This window comes from Loxodonta africana, chromosome 3, assembly GCF_030014295.1.
Source record: "Loxodonta africana isolate mLoxAfr1 chromosome 3, mLoxAfr1.hap2, whole genome shotgun sequence".
Taxonomy (NCBI): domain Eukaryota; kingdom Metazoa; phylum Chordata; class Mammalia; order Proboscidea; family Elephantidae; genus Loxodonta; species Loxodonta africana.
This window is the reverse complement of record NC_087344.1, coordinates 34,749,782-34,770,063: the sequence shown is the minus strand read 5'-3', so window position 1 is coordinate 34,770,063 and position 20,282 is coordinate 34,749,782. Positions and strand designations below refer to the sequence as shown.

General features: G+C 55.5%; 3 protein-coding genes across 5 annotated transcripts in view; 1 reads left to right on the top strand and 2 right to left on the bottom strand.

Annotated features, from left to right (window-relative positions):
* Positions 1-768, bottom strand: part of AGRN (agrin) — a 35,728-nt gene extending 34,960 nt beyond the window's left edge. For both annotated transcript variants that reach the window (XM_064281053.1, XM_064281052.1), the window contains exon 1: positions 521-768. In XM_064281053.1, the coding sequence (XP_064137123.1) occupies positions 521-748 (228 nt within the window). In that variant the 5' untranslated portion in view covers positions 749-768. The remainder of the gene's footprint in view (positions 1-520) is intronic.
* A 4,980-nt stretch (positions 769-5,748) lies between these two features.
* Positions 5,749-7,423, bottom strand: ISG15 (ISG15 ubiquitin like modifier). The gene is made up of 2 exons (XM_003413234.4): positions 7,312-7,423; positions 5,749-6,868 (listed from the first exon to the last, which is right to left on the bottom strand). The coding sequence occupies exons 1-2, from the start codon at positions 7,312-7,314 to the stop codon at positions 6,404-6,406; spliced, it is 468 nt and encodes a 155-aa protein (XP_003413282.2). The 5' UTR covers positions 7,315-7,423; the 3' UTR covers positions 5,749-6,403.
* A 10,672-nt stretch (positions 7,424-18,095) lies between these two features.
* On the top strand, positions 18,096-20,008 carry HES4 (hes family bHLH transcription factor 4). 2 transcript variants are annotated; one of them, XM_064281051.1, is made up of 4 exons: positions 18,096-18,413; positions 18,485-18,580; positions 18,670-18,757; positions 18,881-20,008. In XM_064281051.1, the coding sequence occupies exons 1-4, from the start codon at positions 18,297-18,299 to the stop codon at positions 19,288-19,290; spliced, it is 711 nt and encodes a 236-aa protein (XP_064137121.1). In that variant the 5' UTR covers positions 18,096-18,296; the 3' UTR covers positions 19,291-20,008. The 2 variants fall into 2 exon arrangements, with proteins under 2 accessions (XP_064137121.1, XP_064137120.1); XM_064281050.1 differs by having other exon boundaries at positions 18,096-18,408; positions 18,485-18,757.
* Positions 20,009-20,282: the final 274 nt, after the last annotated feature.

Here is a 20,282-nt window from a genome sequence, read left to right as displayed (position 1 = left end):
GAAGGGGGGTGACAGCACTGACCACAGGCCCACCCCTCCACCCCCCACCCCCCGACCCAGCAGGAACACTGACACCTCTCCTTGTTCTATTCCTTATCTTTGGCTGGTAGGGAGCGGGTGCGGCAGCCATGAATCCTCGAGGGAGAGTGCACTTGCTTCTGCCAAGGGAGTGGGCTTGGGGGTTGGGGGACAGACACGACCGGCTTCCCCGGGCCTGGGCACCGCGGTGGAGGGACTGCAGCCGCACCGCAGGAACTTTCCCTCCGGTGCTCGCGAGTTTTCCGGGACCGGCGCCCCACCCGGGGGCTCGGCGGTCGCCAAGGGAGCGGGAGCGGAGGCTGCGGAGCGTCCGGGCGCGCGTTCCCACGACCTGGGGGCGGGGGTCCCAGCGGGGCGGCCACCATCGCAGGGGAGGGCCTGGGGCGAGGGGGCCGGGACGGCGAGGAGAAGCCCAGGCCCGGGCTTCGAAGGGGGCTGGAGGGCCAGAGAGCCGCAGAGGGGTCGGGGGTCGGGGGCCCACCTTGCACGAGTACGTGTGCTGCACCGGGTCCACGTTGAGAATCTCCTCCACGGTGCCCGTGAGCACCACGTTCGCCTCCTCCTCCCGCCGCTCCAGCGCCCGCTCCGGGCAGGTCCCGCCAGCGCGGGGCAGGACGCTCGCCGCCACCACCAGGAGCAAGAGTAGCAGCCGCAGGGGGGCCGGGCCCGGTGCGGTGGAGCCCGAGCCGGACGGCCGCAGGCTCGCCATGGTGCGGACCCGGGATAGGGGCCGAGGACAGCGGAGAGCGGCCGGAGCGGAGAGCGCGCGGCCGGGCCGCGCCGGGGACCTGACTGGATGGGACGGGACGCAGCCCCAGGGAGGCGGTGAAAGCGCTGGCGGCGCGCGGGCGGCGGGGGCGGGGCGGGCCGGGGCGGGACCCCGGCCCGCCCCGCCCCCCCCGCGCCGTCCCCGGCCCGCCCCGCGCCCTCCGACCCGCGCCGGCCTTGAACAAAGCGCCCGGACCGCTGCGTCGGGCGGGGGCTGGGGCTCACTGGGCTGCGGCGCTTCCCGCGGCCGCCCCTCCCCCGCGGGCTCGTCTCCCCCCCAGGAAATGCGGCTGGAATCGGGTTAATGCCTAATCTGGAGGCGGGCGACGTGATGGGACTTTTAAGGGATCGAGGCGGAGCCGGGGCTGGGAGCTGCGGGGCTCCCTGGCCTCTGGGGGTGGACGGCTGCCGGACCTGCGCCTGGAGTCCCTGACCCGAGGGAGGAGACTCCCCAGGGACCCGTGTCCCCCACTGGAACCAGAAAGAGGTTCGGACGAGAACCCTGGCACCAGCCTGTCTGGGCAGAGGCTGCCCCAGCAAGCCGCGCCTCCCGGCTGGCGGGACCAATGCGGGCGGGGCTGCGGTGATTGGCCAGGACGGGGCGCAGCCCGCCCACCTCCCGCCCCGGCGCGCTCGGGTCCACTGCAGAGCGAAGGGTGCCTCCAGCCGTCCTGCGGCTGCTAGCTCAGGTCCAAACGGCCGGCCGCGCCTCCCGCACAGCCACCTTCTCCAGGGGGTAAACTGAGACCCAGACTCCAAATCTAGCTGAATATAGGAAAGGGGGAAGTGGAGACCCCTTTCGTGTCCCAGGGCCGGCTCCACTTGCACCCCTCACCCAAGCCAGCCACAGATCTCAGGCAGAGAAAGGTGAAGGGGCCCCTTCCGGGGACCCATCCCAGCTCCAACCCTGGTGAGGCGCTCAGGAAAGGAGGGTGGTGCCCAGGGTCTGTGCTCAGCACTGGAAGCAGAAGTTCCCTCCAGCGCGGGTCTGTGCTGAGCTGCAGGCGGCACAAGGAGTCGGGGTGGAAGGCCCAGGGAACAAAGCTGGAGAAGATATGGACCCCCCCAGACCAAAAAGGGGGTATCCTGGTCTCCAGCCAAATTCCCCTGGGGTTTGGGTGTCTGAGGGCTCAGTGCTTCCCAGGACCATGGACTCTGGCCCTGAGAGGTGCCCGTCCTGCTGTGCTCCCCCACCACCACCACCCAACACATCTTCCCAGAGCCCAAGGCTGACTCAGCCTGTCTCACGGGAAGGGAAATTTCCTCCTCTGGGAAACTGGTACAGAAGAGAAAGGCAGAACAAGTAACCTGCAAGGAGGTGTCTTACTTGTCTAGTGCTACTATAACAGAAATACCACAAATGGATGGCTTTAACAAAGAGAAGTTTATTCTCTTTTAAGTCTAGGAGGCTAAAAGTCCAAATTCAGGGTGCCAGCTCTAGGGGAAGGCTTTCTTTCTGTGTCAGCTCTGGAGGAAGGTCCTTGTCATCAATCTTTGCCTGGCCTAGGAGCCTCTCAGCACAGGTACCCTGAGTTTAAAGGACAAGCTCCCCTCTGTTTCTTCATTCTTGGTGGTAGGTAGGTGGTTCCTACAGACTAAATTATGACATGGGGCTGGAGAGTTGATATAGCTCTGAGATAGGACACTGAATGTGTTTTGCTGGCCTTGCTAGCTGAAGGCAAACAGCTTCTGGTGGCCCATTGAAGTAGGTATGGAGAAAACGGCATTAGCTAGATCAACAGCTGCATACCAGGTAGCAAAAAAACCAAACCAAACCCATTGCCGTCCAGTTGATCCTGACTCAGAACAACCCTATAGGACAGAGTAGAACTGCTCCATAGACTTTCCTAGGTGCGCCTGGTGGATTTGAAGTGCTGACCTTTTGGTAAACGGCCATAGCACTTAACCACTATGCCACCAGGGCTTCCACTAGGTACTAGGCGATGTATTCATTTGAACAAGCAATGAAACCACATCTGGAACAGCAGCTGCAATTGAAGTCACTACCTTGTTAAGTTTTCGATAATCCAGTGTCATTCTCCAAGATCCATCTGTTTTTTGCACAGGCCAAATAGGCAAGTTGAATGGGGCTGTGGTGGGAATCACCACCCCTGCATCCTTCAAGGCCTTGGACGGTGACACTAACCTCTGCAATCCCTCCAGGAATTCGGTATTGCTTTTGCTTTACTATTTTCCTAGGTAGGGGCAGTTCCAGTGGCTTCCACTTGGCTTTTCCTACCGTAATGGCCCTTACTACACTTGTCAGGGATCCAATCTGGGGGTTCCGCCAGTTGCTGAGCATATCTTTTCCGATTGTGCCTTCCGGAATTGGGCGTATCACTACAGGATGGGTTTGAGGACCCACTGGACCAACAGCGAGACAGACATGAGCTAAGACTCCATTAATAACCTGACCACCATATGCCCCCACTCTGACTGGTGGGCCACAGTGACATCTTGGATCTCTTGGAATTAATGTCATTTCAGAACCAGTATTCAGTAATCCTGAAAAAGTTTATTTCCTTTTCCCCCATGAAGAGTCACTCTGGTAAAAGGCAGTAGATCCCTTTAGGGAAGGCTGGGAGAAAGATTAACAGTATAAGTTTTTAGCAGTGTATTGGATTCCGACCTCAAGGGAACACAGACTCCTCTTCATTCAAGGGGTTGTGGGTCTGTAAACTCGCTCAAATCTGGGAATTGAGTGAGGGGATGTGACTCTCTATTCTGGCTATTTGAGTTAGACTGCTGTTCGCTTGACCTAGAATTCTTCCACTTATAGTTTAAAAGTCTCTACAGGTATCTGGCCAAATGTGCATACTATCATTCACTAGGAACTACTCACAGTTCGAGGCCCCTTGGGTGATATAAATGGCTTATATTCGACTACTCTCTTAGGCTGGGTTCTCTAGAGATTTATATCAAGGAAATGGTTCATACGGCTATAGAGGCTGGAAAGTCCCAAGTCTGTGGGTCAGTGTGGAGGCTTCTGATTCACGAAGCTGCAGGGGCTGGCAAACCCAAGATTGGCAGATCAGACAGCAGGGCTCTGGCTCATGGGTTGCAAAGACTGACAAATCCCTAGACTGGCAGGCAAGACAGCAGGTAAGCTGCTAGCTCAAGTCCAAAGAGCCAGAGGTTAGATGAACAGGGGCCAGCTGCAGGATCCAGAGCAAGCAAAAGCCCACAAGCCTTGCCAGAAAGTCCACCTATATTGGATGCAGGTCATATGTTCAAGGAAACTCCTTTTCCACTGATTGACTACTCACAGCAGATCCCATCATGGAGGTGATCACATCATTATATGACAGCAAAACTACGTCATAACTGCCAAATCACTGAGAATCATGGCCCATCCAAGTTGACACACATCCTTAACGATCACAGGTGCCCCCCTATATGGAACAAGCTCATCTTGCTGAAGCATGGGAGCTCCCCATTCCAGTGCCCCCCGATCTTGGACAAGCTTATCTCCCTGGACCATGAGAGCTCCCCATTCTGGTGCCCTCCAATCTTGGATAAGCTCATCATCTGAACCATGGGAGCTCCCTAAATAGATAATTTGTAAGTATCAGCACAAAGCTGGTGCCTATCGGGCAGAGGTTAAAGATGTCACAAATGTGCAACTTTTCCAAATTGCTGTGCCACACCATCATCTCTAACATCAACTACTCCTCCGCCCCTCAGTATTCTCTGTCCCATCTTTCGGTTCAGTAATTCTCTGCAACGTCTCACAGAACTCACAAAGTGAGTTAAGTGGCTTATTAGGAAATTAACAGGGTACAATTCAGGATCAAGGTCAGAAATGACTCAGGATAGAGTTCTTAATCAGGACAGCCTCTTCTCAGCAGTGCTCACAGGCAGGCCTCTTCTTGGCTCTCAACCCGGTCTCTGCCCTGCTTGAGCAAGTGTTACAAAGTTCTTAACTCCACTGTCCAGTGCCCAGAGGCACGCTACTCTGCCAGCAGACTCCTGCTCCAAGGCATTTAGCTCACTCATTCCGTGGGTTGACAACCTAGTTCTGCTAAGCGTTAGGAGCACCCCACTCCTCCAGCAAGCCTCCTGCCCGAAGGCGCTCAGCTTTCTCTCTCCTTGGTCCTAGAAGACCACTTCGCAGTCTCCTGTCAGTCTCCTGGTTCTGCTGTCTCTGCTGCCACTATTTCTCTGCTGCTGCTTCTGGCCGTCTCACACCATCTCTGGTGTTACAGCTCTCTCTCTGTCTCCTGCATCTAGGAGGTTCTCAGAGCAGGGATCTCGGGTCCAAAGGATCCACTCCACTCCCATTTCTTCTTCTTCTTGGTAGTCAGGTCCCCCTCTGCTCTGGGATTGGCTCGCTTTTAAGCCTAGCAAGATGACAAAACTGACCAGTCATTAGAGTTCCATACACCTTATTTACATGGTTTCATCCCCACAAGGGTGCCATGCACATTGTATTATCAGCAAGCTGTCCAATCCCCTTGGTGGACCACAAGCACTTTATTTGCATAGTCCCATCCAATCATTTGGTGGGAGTTACAAGACCATGCCTAGAAAGGCCATATAAAAGTGATCCATCACACCACACTCACCCATTCTAAAAAACAAAACCCACTGCTCTCAAGTCAATTCCAACTCACAGAGACCCTGTAGGACAGAGTAGAACTGTCCCATAGGGTTTCCAAGGCTGTAAATCTTTAGGGAAGCAGACTGCCACATCTTTCTCCTGCACAATGGATGGTGGGTTTGAACTACTGACCTTGCCACAGTCTGGGACAAGCTTGCCCCCCTGGGCTGTGGAAGCTCTTCCATTCCAGTGCTTCCTATCTAGAACAAGATCACCCCCTGGACCATGGGATCTCCCCATTCCAGTGCCTCCCAATCTGGGACAAGCTCATCTATGTGGGCCGTGGTTGTTCCCCACCTCCAATGCCCCCTCCCTTCTGGCCATGGCCTCTCCACTACACGATAATTCTGGAGCTGCCCAGGGAGGGGTACTGGCTCCACTGGGCAGCTCGGCCTTCATCAAACCCCTGCCCAGACCTTTCCCCAGACTAATGCAAGTAGGACAAGGCAGGCTGGTCAGTTCTGGGGTGCCAAGAGACCCTCAGCCCCAGTTGGTGTGGGCCTCCCTCCCTCACAACCACCAGGATACGTCCTGGGGACCCACCACCACACCTTCCCAGGTGGGGGGCAGCTGTGCAGGGCTGGAGAACACTCACCTGCATGGGCTCCAACAAAGTTTCCTCCTTTTGTTTCTCTAAAGTTAATTTGTGTGTGCCGACATGTCTTACTTCAATTTCTTCACTATTTTGAGCCCACCAAGCTCTCAGTGTGAAACCTTTGTCCTTTAACCCAGAGCCTTGTTGGTAACCCTGGCCTGGTCACCCCCAGCAACCCTGGGTCCCCTCCCCCCACAGTCTCCTGCTTTTCCCCAGCGGCGGTGGGGAGGATAGGGGCAGACAGACACAGGGGCAAGACAGAGCAGGAGGCCAACAGTTCATTTTGCATCAATTTTTATTACTGGCACGGGAAGCCCGCAGGTCTTGGAGTGGGCACCCCAGGTATCTCCTCCTCCAGTCCCCTCAGGAGGGCAGAAAACTCAGCGTCCCCTGGGGCCTCTTCAGCCTCCCCGAAGCCGCAGATTCATGTACACTGTGCACCTGGGGGTAAGGCCATAGTCCCCCAATAGCTTCTGTTCATCCAGGGACCTCCCCTCAAAGGTCAGCCAGAAGAGGTCAGCCTGCACCCTCTCCTGCTGGCACACTTGCTGCTTAAGCTGGGCCACAGTGTCGGTCAGCCGGACCTCATAGGCAACGCTTCTGCCCTTGTCATTGCGCACCAGGATGCTCAGGGGCTCGCAGCTGTCCACTATCAGCAGGACCATGCTGCCAGGGCCCAGGCTCTGGTCCATGAGGGGCACTCCGTCCTGTAGCACTGTGCCATTTGAATGGGCCAGCCGCAGCTGGAAGGTAGGCACGCCTATCTCCTTCGAGACCCGCTGCTTCAGCTCCGACAACAGCATGGAGGCCGTCACGGGCACCAAGATCTCCTGGCCACTCAGCATCTTCACCTTCAGGTTGAAGCCCTGCATGGCATCAAGTGGCTCAGGAAGCAGCCTGGTGCTGTCCCAGGGCAAGCTACTAGAACCCAGGGCCACTGCCCCTCCTCTCACTTTTCTCCACCCACCAGGCAAGGAACCCCAGGGATGGGGGCCATGGAAGGGAGGCATTGCCAGAAGGAGGGCTGGTCTCCCTGCCATCCTGCCCCTTCCCTTGCCAAGATGCCCCGCTCTATGCTCTACTCCCAGGGAATCCAGGGTTGGCGTCCGGGACAAACCCTCCTTTTAAGATCCAAATTCTGGCTTCACCAGGAGCCTGTCCCTCCTCACACTGGGATGCAACCTCTGATAGCCTCAGAGCATCTTGTACCCAGCAGGTTCCCACCCCCGGGAGGCCCCACAGTAAGGAAGAGTTCAGAGAAGCAGCTGGTACTGAACCCACCTGCCTCCCACCTTCAAACCCGCCTTACCATGGCTGTGGGTTCTGGTGCTAGGTGCTCCGTAGCCACAGAGAAGTTTGTTGCCTCTTGGCTCCCACTTCCCCTGGCCCTACATCCTCTGCCTTTTATGGGCCTGAACAGCACACGTCATGGGGCGGCGTCAAGGGAGAGGAGCCGGCCAGAGGCTGCATTCAGATTCAGTTTCAGTTTCCTTTTCCCAACCCATGCCCCTGAGTGAGCGGCAGAAACAAAACAGAAAGGCCGGGGAAAATACGGTACAGGGAAAGAGCTGAGTTCCCGGGCTCAGAAGCATCCCTCCCCACCTCCACTGCCATCCCTACCCCATGCCCCATCCTGCCCCATCCCCTAGAGTATGCATTCAGAAACTCCCTAGATGTCCAGCACTTCGGGTCCCTTACAAGATGCACAAATGTCAAAACAGTGTGAACTAATGACTAGAAATTTTCATTTTCAGTTTACCAATTTGCAAACTTGTAAATTCGTAGCACATTGCCTTGCTTAATTCAGAAACAACATAAAACAGTGACAATCCAAACTACCCAGATTACCACCATTGATTTAGGATAAGAGCTGTTCAGACCCTTCTTTAATGAACAGATGTATGTTATATTTTCTACAAAAAAAAAAAAAAAATCAACTCATGGACACTATCAAGAAAGTGAAAAAAGAACGTACACAATGGAAGAAAATATTTTTGAATTATGTATCTGATAAGGAATTCATACCTAGAATATGCAAAGAACTCCTACAACTCAACAACAAAAAAGCAAGCAACCCAATTAAAAAATAGTCAGGCCACCAGACACCTTTTTAGCTCAGTAATGAAGTCGCTCCTGAGGTTCACCCTTCAGCCAAAGATTAAAAAAAAAAAAAAAAATTTTTTTTTTTTCTAATCTTTGGCAAAGATTAGACAGGCCATAAAACAAACGAGACTAAAGGGGCACACCAGCCCTGGCTCAACGACTAGAAGGCAGGAGTGGGCAGGAAAGCTGGTAATAGGGAATCCAAGGTCAAGAAGGATAAGTGTTGACATGTCATGGGGTGGTAACCAACGTCACAAAACAATATGTATACTAACTCTTTAATGAGAAGCTAGGTTGTTCTGTAAACCTTCATCTAAAGTACAATGAAAAAAACAAACGAAAAAAGTGGGCAAAGGACTTGAATAGACCTTTCTCCAAAGAAGATGTATTAGTGGCCAATAAGCACATGAAAAGGTGCTCAGCATCATGAGTCAGAGAAATGCAACTCAAAACCACAATGAGGCACCACTTCACACTCACTAGGATGGTTACGTTAAAAACAGAAACAAAACAGAAATTAAGTAATGGTGAGGTTGTGGAGAGATTAGGAACCCCCTTACATTCCTGGTGGGAAAGTAAAATAGTGCAGCCTGTGAAAGAGTTTCCTCAAAGAAGTGAAACATACAATTACCGTATGACCCAGTGATTTTACTCCTAGATGCACACCCAAAAGAAATGAAAACAGGTGTTCAAACAAATACTTTTACATGCATGTTTACAGCCATACTATTTATAATAGCCAAAAGGTGGAAACCCCAGTGTCCATCAGTGAATAAATGGATAAACAAAATGTTGAATATTCTAAAAAGAAATGAAGTTCTGATACATTCTACAATGTAGATAAGCCTTAAAAACATTACACTAAGTGAAGGAAGCTAGATTGTTCTTTGATATTATTTGATTCTGTTTATGTGAAATATACAAACCCATTGCTGTTCAGTTGATCCCTGCTCCTAGCAACCCTATAAGACAAGGTAGAACTTTCCTATAGGGCTTCCAAGACTGTCATCTTTACAGAAGCAGATTGCCACATCTTTCTCCCATGGAGCGATTACTGGGTTCCAACCTCTACCCTATGGTTAGCAACTGAGAGCTTTAACCACTGAGCCACCAGGACATCTTATATGAAATAGCCATAATGGGTAAATCCACACAGACAGAAAGTGGATTAGGCTTTTTAGGGGCTGGGAGGAGGGGGAGTGACTGTAAACGTGTACAGGGCCTCCTTTGGGGTGCTGAGAAAGTTCTGGAACTAGATAGAGGTGAGGGCTGTACAACACTGTGAAAGTGCTAAATGTTACTGAATTGTACATTTTAAAATGATTAATGTTATGTGAATCTTACCTCAATAAAGGAAATGCTTGCAAAAAAAAAAAAGACTCCTTATTTCATAATTTGCTTTGGTCGTGAAACAGTGCATCATAAACATCTTTTCATAGTAATATATATTTATACAAGTTGTTTTAATGGCTGCATATGTTTTGATCAGAATAATGAATTCATTACAATATAGAGTGTAATTTAGTTAACCAATCCCCTATTCTTGGCTATTTAGGTTATGCTCAAATTTTTACTATTATGAATAGTACAGAACAGGCTTAAGTTAGCTAGAAATGATTTGTGAAGAGAAACACAAAATATGGGGGGAGAAGTGTTTTGAATATGAATCTGACTCCCTGCCCCCCCCCCAAAATCTCATGAAAAATCTCATGGGACACCAAAATTATTAACATGCAAGAAACAAATGGCGATGCCTAATTTCCTTCTTTTTGTTATTTTAGGTTTATATCTTGATTTTCTTCTTGCATAAATGATATTGGTATTGCAAAAAGAAAACCACACACTTTTATTGAAACAAAGAATGCAGAAGGTAAAAATCCTCCTGAGTCCCCCCTCCGGTGAGCATCCTTAAACCTGATGTGCCTGTCCCCTGATTTCTGAGTGCTGGCATATACACTAAAATGTTCATTTTTTTTTTAGCTCTGTTAGCCCATGTCTTCCAATCTCCTTCCTGCTTTTGACAGGAGGAGCAAACTCAAAGGCATTAAGGAGACAAACTCACAGAACAGTTGACCCCCCAACAAGTGGGCCTGAGAGAGAGCTGGAGTGAGAGCTCTGCCTGCACAAAGACTCTCAGTGACCCCAGGACCCTGTGTCCTTCCCCCCTCCCAGGGCTCCTCACAGAAGTGACTGTGTGTCTTCCCCCTGGAAAGCTAGCCTGCCAGATACGTGCACATGCATACATACTCACACACAGCCCCTTGCCTCCTCCCGTGCAAACCCTGCGGTGCTGCCCTTCCAAACAGTGGCCTTGGTCAGTGATGTCCTCTCAATTTCCCTCCTACCCCCTTGCCCTCCTGCCTGCTCCCCTCTCCATGGGTCTGGCTGACCAGAGACCCTCAAGGGTCATTCTTCGACCAAATACTGACTGAGGGTCTGTCTTAGTCATCTAGGGCTGCTATAACAAAGAGAAGTTTATTTTCTCACAGTCTAGGATTTTTTTTTTTTTTTTTGGAGGCCAGAAGTCCAAATTCAGGGCATTAGCTCCAGGGGAAGACTTTCTCTCTCTGTTGGCTTTGGAGGAAGGTCCTTGTCATTAATCTTTCCCTGGTCGAGGAGCTTCTCAGCACAGGGACCTCAAGTCCAAAGGACAAGCTATACTCCTGGTGCTTATTTTGTTGGTGGTGTGAGGTCCCCATGTCTCTCTGCTCGCTTCTTTCTTTTATATCTCAAAAGAGATTGGCTTAAGATACAATCTAATCTTGTAGATCTCATCAACATAACTGCCGGTAATCCATCTCATTTACATCAAAGTGACAGGATTTACAACACACAGGGAAATCACATCAGATGACAAAACGGTGGACAATCACACAATACCGGGAATCATGGCCTAGCCAAATTTTGGGGGACACAATTCAATCCAAGACAGGGCCTAAAAGATGGGGAACGAGGCTGGCACCACACCAAGAAATGGGTCTGACTTTGTTTCATCCAACTCTGCCTAATTCAGCTCTTTCCAGGATCATGCGAAACCTTCAACCCCATTAAAGAAATAGTTCTTGCTTCCTGTGCAGAGTGATTCTCAGCTGGGTGAGCAGCAGAGAGGCCAGAAGTAGGCCAGATGACAAGCCAGCCTCTTCCTAGGACCCCGGGGACCAGGCTGAGCCTTCTCATGACGTTGTCTCACAGGGGTCGACCTTATGCTGGTGTTGGTCTCTCGCAGTTGAGTGCCTGGCTTCCTCCATCCCTTGGCGTCCATCACCCCCTCTCCCTAAACAGGACTCAGCTCACCTGTTACACTCACCTCACCTTTCCCCACCTTCTATCCCTTGTCTAACTGGTAATGGTTTCTGACACACCTGGGCCTGAGTCACAGCTCAAAGGGCACCAGGTGACAGTCACCTTTGTGGATGACCAGTGGGGCCACCCCACAGGCCTTCTGAGGGCCGCTGCTCACAGGCAATACAGCACAGAGCTGAGTCCTGTGGGGCCACGAGGCATGTCCTCAGAGAGCCCTGGGGTGGGGGGCACATGTCTTGAGGAGCTAGATTGTTGAGAGCTAATTGGCTGTAAGTTTCCTGAGGCCAGCCTGGTAGCTGCACCTGACCCAGGCCATAGCCTCACTGGCCTGCATCCCACTCCATGTGGTGGACATGGTCCCTCTGAGCCCAGCTCTCTGTAGTCAGGGGAGGTGGGAGGGTCTGCAGAGGAGGAGGGCAGGCTCCAGACCAGGGAGAGCTAATGTTCTGGTCCAGGGGAGCAGGGCTGAGCTGGGGTGTTGGGTAGCAATGTGTGGGGGCTGTGGACAAAGCCAAGGACTGGGCCGGCCCAGGTAAGGACTCGGGGAAGCCATGCAGCTGATGGGAGCATGGAGAGACAAGTAGGCCCCGCAGTGAAGACAACTGGGGCTGGGCTCTCAGCTCTGCCCTATGTGGTCAGACCCCCTGATCCCATTCTTCCAGACCCCAACCCAGCACAGCCAGACACCTCCACCTCCACCCCTTGCAGCTGGCTGGGCGGGGCTCTGGGTCAGCATCTGCTGGTGGGGCTGGGCACCTGGGCAAGGAAGGCACTATGTTGTGGTGATAAGTAGGAAGAAGGAAAATAGAGCAGAAAAGGGTATAGGACACCTGAGGTGGAGTGAGCAGGAGAGGGGTCACCAGAAAGTGGCCTTTGACTAAAGATGCAGTGAGGGGAGGGCAAGAGCCACAGAGAAGAGTGTTGCAGGCAGAGGCTCAGCCGTGCAAAGGCTCTGAGGCAGGTATGGAGTGGACAAAAGGAGTGACACTGGAGAAGTGGCCGGAGTATGTGTGTGGATTACACAGGGCCCTTGGCCAGCAGAGGGTCTGACAAAAGAATCACAGGGTAGGCTGTGGAGGTGGGGGGAGGGCAAGCCTCGAGGCATTCCATTCTGACCACTTCCATATCCTCCAAAATGTCAGGAGGAGGTTGTGGGCTGAGAGCAGGACAGGTAGAAGGTGCTGAGGCTGGAGGAACAGGAAGGAGTAAAAGTTGTCTAGGAGATGAGCGGTGGGCTGACTGTGTTGGGCCCTCCTGAGTTTCCTCTCCTCAGGCAAGGGCAACTACAGGGATCACAGTGTAGAGTAGCTGACTGAGAAATGGCCCATGACTTTCGAAGAAACTCCTTCACTGGAGTCCGGACTGGCCTGTGCCCCGGCTTTGGCCCTTGGAATGTCGTAGTTTTGTTGTATGAGTTCCAGAGCCTGAATCTTAAGAGGCCCTGTAGTGTCCCCTTTACAATCCTGGGATGTTGGCCTGAGAGAGCCTGGGGCAGGCAGAGGGGGAGGTGGCAAGCAAGGAGACGGGCCAGCTCTAAGGGCAGGTATGTACATGACATCACCATGGCTCCATGACTTTCAGCTGCAGGGAACAGACAAGGTGGAGCTCCCTCAGCCCACCCAGATGACCCACAAAACAAACAAAAGAATAGACATCGGTTTTTGAGTGACAGATATTTGGAATCTTGCACAGCCAGGTCTAGCAGAGTGAGTACAATGAGCAGATGAGGGAAGGGAGTGGATGCAGGCTGAGCAGATAAATGACCCGTGATAAGAGGAGAGGAAGGGCACCAAGGGTGGAGGCTTACGAGTCTTTGTGGGACGGATGGCAGAGGTGCCCGGAGAATGGGTCTGAGATTAGGAGCTGAGAGGGGTGGGAAGATGACCAGAGGTGCAGGACCAGGAGGCTAGGACATCTTTCTGTGGATTTTGAAACTACCAGGAACTAAAACCCTCAGACAATGAAGGGCGGCTCTGGGAGGCAAGGCGACTTCAACAGAGATTCCAAGCTGGGGTCTTTGGGTAGAGGAGAAGAGATATCAGGACAGGTCACGGAGGCAAGAAAAGAATATCTCCATCTCCCCAGATGCAGGAGTCCCAGCAGAATGGGAAAGAAAAACCGCACCCACGGGAAACTGATGGGGAGGGCACCCCGGCAGACAGTCTCTGGGAAGAGACGCTACCGCCCCAGGGCCTGGGGGAAACATCCCAGGTGTGGAGAAATACCAGTGTGCTGACAATGGGGCACGCTGCCCCTGCTCTGAAGTCAGGGTGACTGGGAAAAGCCGTCTCCCACTGCCTGTAAGTGGAGAGGTGCCCCCTCCCTCCATGGTGAAGACTGGACTCCCGATGGTGTTCCTGAGCTGGGCCCCTGCTCCCCTCACCCCACTTGCATGCTAGCACCTTCAGCCCTGCCTTTCTGAACATCCTGCGCCCAAGCCAGCTCTCCTGGGGAGAACCTGGGATGGTTCCAGCCTCCGCCACTTTGGTGCCCTCTGCTTGAGCCCAGGGCCGCGGGCCCCTGGCAAGAGGGGGTGGGCGGTGGATGTCTATGGCATCGCTGGTGCTCTGGAGCTGATGGAGAGTAGTGCCAAGGGGCGGGGAGAAGGGCAACCCCGTTTAGGGGCTGGGAGAGTGATGTTCTGCTGGCACACGGTGGGGCCCCAAGGGACATGGGCTAAATGTTGGGGTGTAGAACGCTGTCAGAGGCCAGAGGTGAGGAGATACCCACAAGGCTGGAACCCCCGTGTATGGACTAAAAGATGCCTCCATCTTTCTCCACAAGCCCCCCACAAAAAGGTGGGGGCTTGGCTCTCTTGCCCCAGCCTCTCTCTGCTGCAAGCAATATCCCTGGAGAGGTCCCTGGGACATTGCAGTCCAGGAGTGGCCCACCTCAGCCTGGGCCTGTAGGACAGCCGGCCCCTGTGGCTCCCAAGAAGCACTCAGCAGCGGAAAGACCAGGGCTGTGAAGCCCTGGAAACGCTGAAGAAGGGAAGGAAGGAGGGATGTGGGAAGAGTGACCTCAGTCCGTCCCAGGTGTTCTGTTAATTACTGCTGCATAACAAACAGCCCCCAAATGTAAGGCAAATGTCTTAGTGATCTAGTGCTGCTATAACAGAAATACCATAAACAAATCGCTTTAACAAAGAGAGATTTATTCCCTCACAGTCTAGGAGGCTACAAGTCCAAATTCAGGGTGCTAGCTCCAGGGGAAGGCTTTCTTTCTCCATCAGCTTTGGCAAAAGGCCCTTGTCATCAATCTTGCCCTGGTGTAGAAGTTCTCAGCGCAGGGAATCCAGGTCTGTAGGACGCGCACCCCCCACCCCTTTCCCTGCCCACTTCTCTCTTTCATATCTCAAAAGAGATTGACTCAGGATACCACCTAATCTTGTAGATTGAGTCCTTGTTAACATAACTGCCTCTAGTCCTGTCTCATTAACATCAAAAGAGGTAGGATTTACACCACTTTGGAAAATCACATCAGATGGGAAAATGGTGGACAATCACACAATACTGGGAATCATGGCCTAGCCAAGTTGACCCACGTTTTGGGGGGACACAATTCAATCCATAACAGCAAACAATCACTTTATTCTGTGACTCAAGGACTAGAAGAGGACACTAAAGGGAAGACTGGTCTCAACTCTACCATGTCTGGGGTCTTGGCTGGAAAGACTTGAAGGGGGTGGCTCAGCAGTTGGACTCATCTGAAGGTGTCTCACCCACACCTGCCAGCTGAGTTGGCCACTCTGTGGCCCCTCCTTGTGTGCCCACTTGGGCTTCCTCACAGCATGGCTGCTGGTTCACAGAGTGATTGTCCCAGGACAGCAAGGCAACTTGTACATTCAAGATGTAGCCTCAGAAGTGCCATGTGCACTGCCGCCGCACTCCATGCTTGACCGCCACATAACAGGAGGGGACAAAGGCCCCACCGCGAGGGAGAGCTGTGGCAAGGACACAGCATAAGTATGTGAGTGGGAGATGCTGCTTTGGCTGCCTCTGGAAAAGACAATCGACCTCAGCAGATCTCAGCCTTGCGATTCACTGCAGCCCAGAGCCGTCCCCACCACTCAGAGCCAGGGAACCAGGAAGGCCCCCAGGGTCCCCAAGTCCAGATGTGAGGACAGAGAGGGACACCCAGAGAGACAAGGGCAGAGGCAGAGACCCAGAAAGGTGTGGCAACACAGATAGCCGGGTGCAGCCCTGAGGGAAGCACAGGTGGGGACAGCAAGTGAAGACCCCCCGCCCCGGAAGCTCAACTTCCTTTGGCCTAGAGAGGCCCTTGGCTGGTGCTGGGGCAGCCGAGAGGCAGGTCCTGGGGGTCCTGGGGTGGGGCTCCCTGGGGTGGGGTCCCCCGGAGCTGGGGACTCCTTGGAGTAGGGACCCCTGGGGTGGGGATTGCAGTGGTGGGGTCCTCTGGGGTAGGGGCACCCGTCCCTCTCTGGCAGGTATCTGAGATGGCCTAGAGGGCTTTCAGGCAGGGGCAGGAGGTGCTATGGGGGCTGCAGCTCTTCCCTGCCTCAGTCCACCTCCTGCCTACTTCCCTGGGACAATGACAATGCTGTAGATGACATAAGCATTGGGTGCTCACCATGTGTCAGGCACCATCAATGTGCTTTAAGAGTAGATTCTCACTTCATCTTCCCAGTAACCCTGAGGATCCCCATTTTACAGATGAGGACAGCAAGGTGGAGCAGGGTTCAGCGAGCCCATCTGCTCCAACAGCCACTGAGGGAAAGAATGGCCAAGAACGCAGCTCTGCCAGCTGCTCTTGTCTGTACCCCCTGCCTGTCTGGTCTTGGCATGAGGCTTCAGGCAGCCCAGCTGTGGCCAGAGCCCATCCAGACCCCATTCCAACGCCTGCCTGGGATTCGGGAGGCTCAGGCAGTAACTGATCCCGGAGAACTCTCCTTCCCCAGCAGGACCTGGAGACAATCCTTCCCTCTGGTGAAGGAGAAAGAGCTGGTGGCCACTGGGGGGCACTCATGGTTTTCCACAACCTGCGGAAAGGGAGGGGGCCCCAGGAGGCAGGCCCGGATTGAGGTGACCTCCTCAACCCCAAGATGGCCTGAGACACCTGGGCACTGGGGCTTAGGCAGGGGCTCCAGGCAAGGGGTCTAAAGAGACCATAGATGACTCGACCAGCACTTCCAGGGCTTTCTGTGCTCTGCAGGGACCCTCCACAGGTCTGTGGCCACTCTCAGTGGCTTCCCAAGGTCCTCTTATGCAGAGGCCTGGAGAGGAGAGTGAGTGACAGCTGGGTCAACCACAAACCTTGAAGGCATCCTTGTGAAATAACATCAGCAAGTCACCAAACCCTGTGTTTTCCCACTGTGCGTTTTGAAGCATCAAATAGAAAAGTTGTGACAATTGTTCCTCGTTTTCTGTGAGCCCACCTGTGTGTGATATCACCTACGCTGTGACCTCACGCCATCTGACTTGTCATGTCCCACACGGCCTATGATATCACCTCTGGTTATCCAGTGATGTCCCCCAGCCTATCCATTGATGGGGGGGGGCAGGCCAAGTAACATCATTACAGTTCTGTTCCATGACATCATCCTGCCGGATTCTTGATATCACTTTGTCCTGTGATGTCACCCTGCCTGCCTAATGACATCATGTCATCTGCCCCATAGTGCCACCCTCACTGGTCCTGAGCCATCACCTAACATTCCTGTGATGTAGCCCTGCCTGCCCCATGACCTAGGCCAGCAGAGTTCACCTCTCCAGACCAACCTCACTGGGTGGCCTGTCCTTCCAGAACAATGCTTATTTCACACCCACTGTTTCACAGGCCCCCCAAATGTGCTGCCACTCCGGACCAGACAAAGAGGCAACCCTGAGGGTCCCAGCTCAGCTGGAGGGAACTGGGGGGCTGCCTGGGGGAGGTGGCATCTTGGCTGTCAACCCAGCAGAGGTGGTCCCGCAGCGAGAAGGCCTGAGTTCAAATCCTATTTCTGTCCCTTGCTAAATGGGACCCCGGACCTTGCTTAATTAACCTTTCTGCGTCTCAGTTTCCTCGTCTTTAAAAAATAAAATACTAGCACCCATGTCATGAGGGCCTTTTGAGAGAGAATAATAGGTGTGCAGTGCTTAGCCCTCGGCAGAGAGTCGGCGGTCAGTAGTAAGCCCACTTATTTTTAGGAGAGAAGGGGCCGCGCACGCTGGGAGGGGCCCGCAGAGGGCGCCGCGAAGGAAAACCAGGACAGTCCTGCATCAGGCGATGAGGGTCCCGGGAGGTTGAGCAGGGGCTCAGGACGGATCCGGCGGCCGCTATGCGGAGGCCCTAGGCTTGTCCACTCCCGTTGGGGCCTGACCCGGTTCCCCTCACGAAATTTCCTTTCGTATTCCTCGTTCCGCCCTCCCCTGAGCTCTGAGGCCGGAGCGTTAGCCTCCGAGCCCCCACCCCCCGCCCCGTGTTCACGGATCTGGGCCAGCCTCCAGCGATCCCTCCTGGCGCGCCGCCCGTGACCCGGCGCGGGCTAGGGTAGGAGCTGGGGCAGGGCGCCCCTCCCATCCGAGCGACGCCGGAGGTGGGCGCGGGCGGGTGCTCCGGCGCGCCTCTGTTGCCCGCGGGCGACGGGCGGGGAGCCGGCGCGTGACTGACAGGCGGCGGGGCGGGGGCGGGGCTGCTGCGGCGCGGGGGAGGGGCGGGCGCGCAGCGCGGGGCCGGGGCCTCCGCCCATTGGCCGCGTGAGTGTGGGAAAGAGCGCGGAGCCGAGTTCACACGCCGGGCGGTGCGGCCTTACGCAGCCGGGCGGCGGGCACCGCGCACGGTCGGGAGCCAGGGACCCCGGCCGAGGGGCACGGAGCACCGCGCGCCCGCCACTCGCCGGCCCGTTACCCGGCGGCGCGTTGCGCCCGGCACAGAAGGCGCGGGACCACCATGCCCGCAGAGCCCGCAGAGCCCGCAGGGAAGCCGAGCGCCTCGCCGCGGGCAGGAGCGCCAGCCAGCGCCCGCCGGACCCCAGACAAGTCTCGGAGCGCGGCCGAGCACCGTAAGGTGAGGGCCCGGCCGGGCGGGGCGGGACGGGGGCGGTTGGACGCAGGACTCAGCCTCTGCCCGCCCTTCAGTCCTCCAAGCCCGTCATGGAGAAGCGGCGCCGAGCGCGCATCAACGAGAGCCTGGCGCAGCTCAAGACCCTCATCCTGGACACCCTCAGGAAAGACGTAAGCCGGGGGCGGGGGCGCGGGATCCAGGTGCGGGGCCCCGCGTCTGGGACACGGCTTGCTACAGCGCCCACCGTACCTGCCCCCAGAGCTCCCGCCATTCGAAGCTGGAGAAAGCGGACATCCTAGAGATGACAGTGAGGCACCTGCAGGGCCTGCGGCGCGTGCAGGTGACAGGTGAGGCGCAGGCGGCGGGCGTGGGGTGCGACGCGCGGGGCCGTTGCCGCGGGGCCACCCACTGCCCCCGAGTTGATTCCGACTCATAGCGACCGTATAGACCGACCTCCTATTCACCCGCAGCCGCACTCCACGCCGACCCAGCCGTCCTGGGCAAGTACCGCGCCGGCTTCAACGAGTGTCTGGCGGAGGTGAGCCGCTTCCTGGCCGGCTGCGAGGGTGTCCCCGCCGACGTGCGCTCCCGCCTGCTCAGCCACCTGGCGTCCTGCCTAGGCCAGCTGGGGTCCTCGCGCCGCCCGGCCCGGCTGACCCCCGTCGCCGAGGCCCCGGCGTCCGAGGTCTACTCGCTCTCTCTGCTGCCCGCGCCCAACGATCCCCTGCCCCTACTGCGCCCCGGGGCTGCCTTCGCTCTCCTGCCGGCCTTCTCCGCGTTGGGGCCCATGCCGGTGCCAGGCCTGACGGGGGCGCCTCCCGCGGTCCCCCGGCCGGGGCCGCAGGGCCAGGGCACGCCCTGGAGGCCGTGGCTGCGGTGAGGACGCGACCCTCGAACTTCTGGGGCTCCCGGCCCCGTCCTAGGACCAAGGCCCTTTGCCGAGAGATACCCAGAGAATATTTATTACTAGAAGCTGCGTCCAGAGTGGTAGTGTGTTTTTTCTTTTAAACGGGAAACGACTTAGTGGAGGGCGGTTGTGGACTGGAGAGTGAAGCTCGGTAGCTGGGGGCGAGAGGAAATCCGGGAGGGCTGTGTGTCCCTCGGATTCTCACCGCCAACCGCTGCTTGCAGCCAGCGTCTCCCTCCGAGGGCCGGGGAACGGGGACGCCTGTGTGAGGTCCCTGCGTCGCTCGGCGCCTTGGCTCTGGGGGTGAGACAGCGGGAGGCACCGCCCCCAGGCTCTGCCTCCGCCCCTTCTTCCTCCCGCCTCCAGTTCCAGGCTGCGCCTGCGTACTGAGTGTGGTCGGCCCACGCGTTGGGGTTGTTTGGGTCTGCCCTGTGGCCAGCGACTCGCCTTCAGGTGGGGGTGTGAGGGTTCCCTTGGGAGGCCCAGGAGGAAGGCGACAGAACTCGAAGTTTTCCAGAATGTGTCTAGGGAGTTCATGCAATGTTACCAGGCGAGTTGTTTTTAAAGACTCTCCGTGACTCTGGGGATCCTGGCTTGTTGGGACACGTGCTTGTTCACACCCTAGTGTGCAATGCCATGACCCTGCGCTGGGATGCGCCGCCCTGACGCCTCAGTTCTCGCGGTCTACCTCCTGTTTGTTCTCATGGCTCAGTACAAACCCTCCTGGTCTGACCCAACGGAACCAGAGCCAGGACAGTGCCTGCCCAGAGGAGAGGCGCCGGCAGGGGACAGCATCCAGGCTGGGAGTGCCGGCTGCTATCTGACAGCCTGGGACCGCAGCCCTGAAGGACCCCAGCCCTGAAGGACTCCTGGAGGCACCATCGCTAGCTGCTGCTGGGAGCTATGCTCCAGATGTGGCTAAGTGATGGTCTGGACAGGGACTGAGGCTCTGCAGAGAGTCTCAT

Bases quoted from the DNA above. Each gene is read 5' to 3' on its own strand.
- HES4 (XM_064281050.1), top strand. From the start codon at position 18,297: ATGCCCGCAGAGCCCGCAGAGCCCGCAGGGAAGCCGAGCGCCTCGCCG. The intron at 18,409-18,484 runs GTAAGGTGAGGG...CCCGCCCTTCAG, and splicing joins TCGGAGCGCGGCCGAGCACC to TCCTCCAAGCCCGTCATGGA. The intron at 18,758-18,880 runs GTGAGGCGCAGG...ATTCACCCGCAG, and splicing joins GCGGCGCGTGCAGGTGACAG to CCGCACTCCACGCCGACCCA.